This window comes from Eschscholzia californica, unplaced genomic scaffold (genome assembly GCF_041429995.1).
Source record: "Eschscholzia californica isolate CP2 unplaced genomic scaffold, dmEscCali1.0.p SCAF_3, whole genome shotgun sequence".
Classification (NCBI taxonomy): Eukaryota; Viridiplantae; Streptophyta; class Magnoliopsida; order Ranunculales; family Papaveraceae; genus Eschscholzia; species Eschscholzia californica.
The window spans coordinates 12,409,768-12,418,292 of NW_028238420.1; the positions used below are offsets into that span (position 1 = coordinate 12,409,768).

Genomic DNA, 8,525 nt, shown 5'->3' on the forward strand with positions numbered 1-8,525 from the left:
AATGGAGAAATTAAAGAAACATGTGGTGTTAAAAGGGTTTAAATTGTTTTGGAAGTGGAGGGATGTAATAAATGTTTACGTTCTATCTGATTATAATGTAATTTATATGATCTTATTTTCGTGTAGATGCCACACCAATTTACATAAAAAGATAAAATTAAGATTGCAAAGAAAATGAATAGACTGGAAAGGTGTTGTTCTTAAGGTATAAGCAAACGGACAACCATTTACATGGTTAACATATAAAACTATCGCCGTCTATTCATCATCATTTTTTATGCATATATCAACAGGACTAAAAGTGCCAGAACCCATCAACAGTACAAGGATTTACAAAACACACTGGTTTACCAAGGCTAAACAAAACTCCCAAAACAGAAAAGCATAAGCTATAACTCAACCCCATATTTAATGAGTTCCAACAATATTAGCAACTCCAGTGTAGGTATAAGACAACAAAAGCATAATTGCATACGTCTTTTGTTAACTCCTCTTCTGATAACCTGTACTGCATACATCATTTGTTAACTCCTATTCTGATAACCCCTACCCTATCTTTATCTATTATCCTCTGTCGCTCCACATTGAAATTAGATGGTAGCAGCCCCCTCTTTTCCTCTAGCTGGTATTCTTTCCTTGAACACCTCAAACACAAATGTCTTCAAGGGAAAACAAAGGGCAAAACTCACACGACTCTCTCCGCCTACTCGTACGTGTCCATCACAACTTTGACTACACGTATACCACCCATCATCCATTGAACATCAACCGTCCAGAACAATCAACCTAAAGACAAGAATAAAAAGGTAAAGAGAATGACAAAGGCTATACTTATTTCGGATCATAAACGACATACTCATTATACTCTAAAGGTGTCTTTGTGCTGATAGGTGACAACTCGGGCATCAAGCTCTTTAAAGTCACCCTTCGATGTGAAGTGTTCGGATTCGTCCATTTTATTTCTCCCTGGACCTTTTGTTTTTATTTCATTTTCTTCCAACAACTTCGTATCATGTTCTTTCAAAGATCAACCGATATTGACGAAGTTGTAAATGTTGAATTAGAACATCAAAGAATAAAAGTCAGAATAAAGTAATACCGAGGCACTTATATTTTCACTCGCAAGGCATGAAATAAGTAACAATCCCTATATTTTCCGTCACTAATAACAAAACTCGTTTATTGTCGCGTTGGTATAGATATTCATGAAAAATAACATGGGAGACTGGTTATTAAATATCCTTAATCACACTAAACGTAAATATTTATACTATATGTAGCAAAATAAGATCGAAGAAAAGTTTATATAATAATCAAACTTAATTAAGAAGTCCGACAATCATCAAGGTGTTATGCGTTCATTGTAGTTGTCTAATTTGTTCCAAGAATTAAATACTTCCTCAAAATACAAACCCATGATATATGGTAGTATAGAAAATGCATAAGAAAGCTGTCATGCTTTAGTTAATGTTCTTTAACCATTGCCTAACCAGTATTTCTCTGGAGATCTCTAGTTCATTAACCAATAGATCTTGCATAGAAATTACTACCAAGAACTTTTTCAGAAAGTGGGTTATTAGTTTTTCATCAATGGGATGAAATCTAAAAGTATGTAATGATAAACCCATTTGATCATTTCCAAAAACCTTTTCCATTTATACAACTTGGAAACATTTTCCAGCACCTCTTAATTTGGATACAAAGCAATTTCTTGGACAATTCAAAAGTTGTTTGATATAAATCAACCCCAACACAACCTGATACAATAGTATTCCAAGATGCTTCATTTCTCACAGACAATTGATCGAACAAGTATGTGACAACTTCTACTTAACAAATTTATATTGATTAAATCCAAAAAAAAATGGGACAATAAAAGATTGGGATGCAAAACTACATTAACACAAATTAGACAAACATATAATGAGATGAAAAACTACAAATCTGAAATCGAACTAAGTTGATGGAGGAAAAAAACTCATACCTGGAAACAAGGAGATGAAGATGAAATCTATTATGAAAAAGAAAGGGTGGAAAGTTCAGGAAAGTACCTGCAAATGAGTATTGCATAATCAAACACACAAACCAAACAAATGGAATAATCAAATAGAGCTTGAACCTACTTGTCTCACCAGAATCTAGTTCCTGCACAAAATTCCCGTATGTTAGCCACAAATAGGAATGTTCATAAAGTTGCGATCTCGCACAAATACAAAAGTAGAAAAAATTGAACAGATAGTAATCAACGAACAGAAGAAGATTAATACGGAGAATAAAATTGAAGATATAAATTAATGAGGGGAAAGAGCGTTAGGGTTCTTTTTTGAGAGAAGAAGAAATGCAAAGGAGCTAAAGCTGAGATTGTTCATATAACCTATTAATGAGATGGAGATATAGTAATGAGGAAATTATAACGATTTCATTGAATGAAGAGTGGGATGAATGCGTTGTTGGAGGATAGGTGAAGAGATAGAGGTTTAAGAAACTATTACAATTCCAAATACAAGTGGTCTGATTGCCTAGTCAGCTTATCCTAGTCAACTTCAAATAAGTGAGTTGTCCCAGTCAGCTTGTCCTAGTCACAACCTTTCTGTTTTGTTATATAGACTAGGCATAACCCCCGCCCTACGGGCGGGGGAATGCCCTTTATGCAACGCGAAGGAATTACCATACAAACAATCTAAAAACATTTTTTGGACTATATGTGTGTTTAGGGGTAGTTTTTGGACCATAAACCCATAAATTATTTAGCGTAATTTCATTAATGATTATTGAATCAAGTAAGGACCTAAATAAAAACAAACCATTACGTTGACCAACAATTAGATTTGCGAGAAAATCATAAACACAAAGCAATAGTAGAAAAGTTGATCACAAATACTCTTACTTAGATAAACTCACCAAGAAGCTATTCTTTTAGTTTTTCCCTACTTACAAGCTCATAAGAGCCAATGCAACAAGCAATTTTGCTGCTGGATCGTTCTCTAAGGCTTGATCATAATATCGTTTGGCAAGATGAAGATCTAGCGGAAGCCCTTGACCATGCTCATGCATGTATTCAGGGTTGAACATGGCTTGGGCGTTGGATTCTGACTTAGCATGCTCATAATCCCTCTTTGTACCCTGTAAAATATAAGAGATAACAACAATGATTTTAAAAGAGGGCATAGAAAACTCACAAATCTTTCACCCAACGCTGGTCATAACATCACAATAACAATTCAAGAAGTAGAGTGTAATCAATCATATATACCATAAGATTTAGAAGTGGAGTTCAAGTACGAACATACCCGGCCATAGCAATATGCATCCCCAATGAGTAAAGCAGCATGTTCATTACCCTACACTGAAGCTTTCCACCATAATGAATGTGCACATCGATGTCTTTCAGCATCTGTGCAAAGTCCAGTCTCTCCCATACAAATACTGCACTCCTCATACTTGTCAAGAATCCATGCAGCATTACTCTGTGCAACTTCGTGCCCTAGTTCTGCCATTCTTGAGTACAGTAAAAATGCTCTTCCCAAGTCACCTTTCAAGTACGACTCTAAAGCCCATCTTGACAAGGAACCCCAAGGCCCTCTCTCAGCAACTAATTTGTACAGTGCGGTAGCCTGAAAGAATGGAGAATTAAAGACTAAGTTCAGAAGAACGTTACTGCTTGAGTGCATGTCCAAGGGTAAAAAGAACTGCAAATGAAAAAATATACATTATACATGCTAATTACCAAATGTAATATTTGAGACTTCCTAAACAACACAAAAAAAATCACAAAAAACAAATCAGAATAGGTTCTCAAGACGGAGGAGATGGCTCGAATATACTGTAACTTAATGTGAAAGCAGAAAAAATATAAAGACCTTGATTAAGTATTCAGTTCTTATAGAGTTATAACCTTTAAGAAAGAACTTTCAGAAGAAATATAAGCCAAGTAAACTTACCATCGAACGGTTCTTCTTAAGCCCTATGCATGTTTGGAACATTTTTGGCAATTGTAAAATTGCCTTGGTTTGACAAGCATTAGCTGCTGTAATGAAATACTTGCATGCCATCTTCACATCCTTTTTCACACCAATCCCTTTGAGGTATAAGACCCCCAGATTATAATGACCACCAGCCTCATCATTATAAACCGCCTTGTCGAAGTAATCTTTCGCCTGTTACAGAAAGATTTTGCTACAAATAAGATGAAGAATTTCCATTTTAACGATCAGTTGTCAGAGAAACCAACAATGGAACAAGTAATCTGCAGAAAATGAATTAAATGTAAAGTTCCTAAATTAGTTACCTTCAACGATGATTTCTGTGGTCATAGAATTGCGGAGTTTTTTCTGTGGTCATAGAATTAAGGAGTTTCGGGTAAAAGTAGTAGATCATCCTTATGCATTGAGTGACCCATCTGAAGCACCCAACCGAAAGCTTTATCTGCCTCGGGGTCCATCATTGCCAAAGAAACATTCATCCATGTGGGAACGATCTTTCTAAGAGATTCCTACACCCATTCGACATAAGAACACAAACAGGACACTCGCGTATACAACTCATAAAGGAGTAATCAGGTTGAAAATATGAACCTTCCCAACAATGACAGGAGAATTTCCTATTGGGTCAAATTGTCTAACTCAAAGTGAGAAAGAAAAATTTCTTACTCTTCTTTAATTAATGTCTGCCTTTTGAAACCATTGAACAAACGCCCAATGTTTGTTAAGGACTATGTAACCCTGAAATTAGAAAACGAGACACGCGAATGATGAATGGCAAGAGAAGCAATAAAATCCCATGCTTAAGGATAACATCCCCCTATACGATTCCAATTCATCAAATATATCCTGCAAACCACATCCTACTAAAACTCAATTGTAAAGTCTAGTCATCTTCTAGTCAAACTGATCTTATAAGGTTCTGTCATGGTGGAAGCGAAGTACAAAGAAATCATACCCTCAGTTCAGTTATTGTCTATATTGGGTACTTTAAGGTTCCGTTGAAATTCGGTGAACAACCTCTACAGACATTTTCTTTCTGAGAAGTTTTACTTCACATTTCTTGATTTAAGGTAGTTTCATAGAAGTCATAAAGTTGAATGTCATAATCCAAAATAAACAAAGACTATCATCTAAAAACTCAAATCCAACATAGGTGATAAATGGATTGGAAAAACCAGCTTATATAAATCATTAAAGTTTCATAGTTTCATAAACAATGACCACAGTTTCAACAATAATCTCCACAAAACAAATTGAGAAGAATACCCTAACCCTAAATCAGTTCAGATCCCACCTATAATTGTTTGCCGGTAAAGTTATATCTGAAATGAATTCATAATCAACAACTAACCAAAAAAACTCACAACCCAAGATGCATAATCTCTGTTAAAATGACAATGAAAGAAAAATTAAACTGAGGAAAACTAAAAAACCACCAATTTCGATTACCTGATCCATTCCTGAAGGTAAGGGTTGGCCAACAAAAGTGGGAATCTCATCCATATAGTTATTTTCTAAACTCCAACAGCTTGAAGATGTTAAAATGACAATGAAAGAAAAATTAAACTGAGGAAAACTAAAAAAACACCCATTTCGATTACCTGATCCATTCCCGAAGGTAAGGGTTGGGTAGCAAAAGTAGGGATCTCATCCATATAGTTATCAGATTTTCCATCGTGCAAAATCCTTGTGAACCCACCCATCTCAAAATTAGGTCCATTTTGAAAAATGTATTTGATAAAATTCACAGATAGAACAGAACTGAGATCTCATGAGTTTTCTTTAAAACCCTGACCTTTTGTTTGAGAAAGTCACTTCCCCATTGATCTTCTTCTCTATCCTTTTTAATTGAACTCTTCCTCTACCCATAATCTTCCTATTACTTTTTAGAGTAGTTCAGGACGTTGAAACAATTTGAAAAGTGGAGGAATTTTTAATCAACTTCATAGTAGAGTAATTAAACTAATGTCCTAATCAGATAAATAATATCCTAGTCACATTATTTTTTTGTCCTAGTTAGATTTTATGTCATTATTATGTCCTAGTCAGATTAATAAGACCTTGAAATAATCACTTGAAAATGAGAACCAAATCAAATAAAATTACTTACCTAGTTTCTCTATACTCCAACAGCTTGAAGATGTATAAAAGTTACCTATATGCAGTAGCTGGAGATGGTTGGCATAGACGGAGGTGCGTTCTCACTCTTCTGTTTAAAATTTCTTCAACCTGCTCTTTCTCTCTCTCTCTCGGGTTGGCAAAGAGACTCAAGAGGATGCTGTGTAAGGCTGACACCATGTCTTCTCAATGTTAGTTTCCTATTTTCAATATTTCCCAAAGAATGTATGTGAGAGAAGGGTTGGAACTTTTGGGTGGTAATTTTACATCCCAATTTGAAGAGAATAAATGTGAAATATACCTGATGAATCCAATGATACTTAAATTTATTAAAGGTGGAGCACATGATGAGAATTGGTGCTTAGGTACATAACCACCTACAGTGGAAAAAAAAACAAAAAACTTATAAGAGAAGATTAAAAGGTTTCCCAGACAGAAGAAGCTAGCTAAGATTATGAAACACAAAGAGTCAGAGCAAGAAACAAAAAGAAGCAAACAATAAAAGAACACGAACCAAGAAAACTATGAAGAAGACGAAGCTCTAGATTTCATCAGCTAAGAAGAAGACGCCTTTCTTCCATGATTAGAACTGTTAGCGACCATCATCATCTTTTGAGACGTACCATATATATAAACATGTAAATAGAGATGGATATAAATTTTATATGCAACCCAAAATTGTAATTTTTGAACTACAATTATAACACTTAAAAATCAATCAAAACTAACATATTTCAATTTTATGAATTGCTTGATGCAAAGAACTTCATCCTTCTTTTGATAAACTTCTTATAAGAAGACAAAACAATTACAGAAGCGAAAAACAAATTAAAAAGGGAATAACAAAACAATAGACTTCAAACCTCTTTGAAACATTTTCTCAAACAGTTAGTGTGTAGATAAAGTTTAGTGATCAAAATCCAACTAACCTGCAGATTTTCAATACCTTGAGACAATCCTTTGATATTTCAAATGCTCAATATTCCCTATCTGTGTAACCAAATATTCAAAATCTCCCACAAAGGACAGCTATATATTCCCTATACTGGAAACAATGAAATCAGTTCTATACTGCAAACAATGAAATCAGTTCTATACTGCAAACAATGAAATCAAATAAACACAGAAAACTAAACAAATAGTTTGAAATCCAAATTGATTAATCAAAAACTCTCTAATAGGAACTACAAATAGTTTGGATTTAACTCGCTCATTTGACTTTCTCAACATTAGCCGCATACTATGATTTAACTAACATAGAGTACTCTTCCACCTTACTTCACTATTTTCCAATATTTAACATTCAATATAGGACCAGACAGACGAAATGACCGAGTTTCTTACCTCATTTCAGATATAGACTATAGAACAAAAGGGGGGGAATAGAATTGCCCTCAAACCCATCTTTCCTTCTCTTATTCTGTTATCCAAGTAGAAAATAAATTAGGTTCGAAAATAAGGCAGATGTATTTTATCATGTTTTGCTAATGATTTGTGTAGGGACTTTATTTCACCAATAGATCTACCTATTTGTTTAATCAATATCGAATTATCGATAACGGCTAAATCTACGGTCATTAAAAGTTAGTACAGAACTGAAACTCAGATCCAATAGAAGATATTTTTCATAAATCGGTAATCATCGTATCAAACTTTTCAAATTTAAGAAACTCAAACCCAAAATCATAATTTAGTAATAATTATTCATAATAGGATCAACTTTTCACCTTCCATTGATTGTGAACCCTGAACCATTTCTGAATCCAGAATTAATATCTCATCGTCTTCTTACTATAGAGATAATCATAAAAGAAAGTTTAGATTCAGTAAAAAAGAAACCCTGTAATAGATTTTCCATATTAGTAATCATAACTACTTATGATATCAAAAACTAAAACCCTAAAACAATCAAATTATAGATAAAAAGACTGAACAAAAAAGAAAAATAAACTTTTGTAGGTTGAAATTTGAAAGTGAAGATAGAGAAAGAGACGGGATTTGAGATTATACCTAGACCAGAAACAACAATTTGACATTGAAAAATGGTGAGATATCTTACCTTCAATGTTGGCAAAGACACGAGAGAGAAGGGAGAGAGGGAGAGAGAACGACCTGAAGAAGATGAGAAGAATAAAGTCGTGATGAGAGGTAAAAGGAAAATGGAAGGTTTGAGAGCGGAACGGACATTAAAGCATGGACCGTCGGATTGATCCAATATGTAATATAGATGGCTGGATTTGTTTTTGTCTTAGTCAGACTGCCAAGTCATATTGATTCACATTAAATTTGTCCTAGTCATATAGATTTACATTAAATATGTCCTAGTCACAAGGATCTTATTTGTATAATAGATATTATATATAATAGTAAGTATCCTAATATAAGTATATATATATAGTTGTAATTGGACTAACAAAACACTTT

At 34.0% G+C, this 8,525-nt stretch overlaps 1 protein-coding gene across 18 annotated transcripts; it reads right to left on the reverse strand.

The window, feature by feature from the left end:
* Positions 1-226: 226 nt before the first annotated feature.
* LOC147548481 (ERAD-associated E3 ubiquitin-protein ligase component HRD3-like) lies at positions 227-8,294 on the reverse strand. 18 transcript variants are annotated; one of them, XM_086668958.1, is made up of 14 exons: positions 8,161-8,224; positions 7,829-7,892; positions 7,446-7,521; positions 7,031-7,146; positions 6,616-6,690; positions 6,403-6,478; positions 5,433-6,301; positions 4,650-4,721; positions 4,289-4,492; positions 3,942-4,157; positions 3,291-3,614; positions 2,902-3,123; positions 1,985-2,051; positions 227-786 (listed from the first exon to the last, which is right to left on the reverse strand). In XM_086668958.1, exons 10-11 carry the CDS (start codon positions 4,050-4,052, stop codon positions 3,342-3,344), a joined length of 384 nt encoding a protein of 127 aa, XP_086525084.1. In that variant the 5' UTR covers positions 4,053-4,157; positions 4,289-4,492; positions 4,650-4,721; positions 5,433-6,301; positions 6,403-6,478; positions 6,616-6,690; positions 7,031-7,146; positions 7,446-7,521; positions 7,829-7,892; positions 8,161-8,224; the 3' UTR covers positions 227-786; positions 1,985-2,051; positions 2,902-3,123; positions 3,291-3,341. The 18 variants fall into 18 exon arrangements, 17 of the variants coding, with proteins under 17 accessions (XP_086525084.1, XP_086525078.1, XP_086525080.1 ...); XM_086668952.1 differs by adding an exon at positions 2,124-2,145 and having other exon boundaries at positions 4,650-6,301; positions 6,616-6,710; XM_086668954.1 differs by having other exon boundaries at positions 2,888-3,123; positions 4,650-6,301; positions 6,616-6,710; positions 7,031-7,141; positions 8,161-8,294.
* Positions 8,295-8,525: the final 231 nt, after the last annotated feature.

What these genes read in the sequence shown, in the direction of transcription:
- LOC147548481 (XM_086668945.1), bottom strand. Translation starts at nt 4,052, where the DNA reads ATGGCATGCAAGTATTTCATTACAGCAGCTAATGCTTGTCAAACCAAG. An exon ending in TTAAGAAGAACCGTTCGATG is followed by an intron (nt 3,690 to 3,941) that starts GTAAGTTTACTT and finishes TTTCATTTGCAG; the next exon opens with TTCTTTTTACCCTTGGACAT.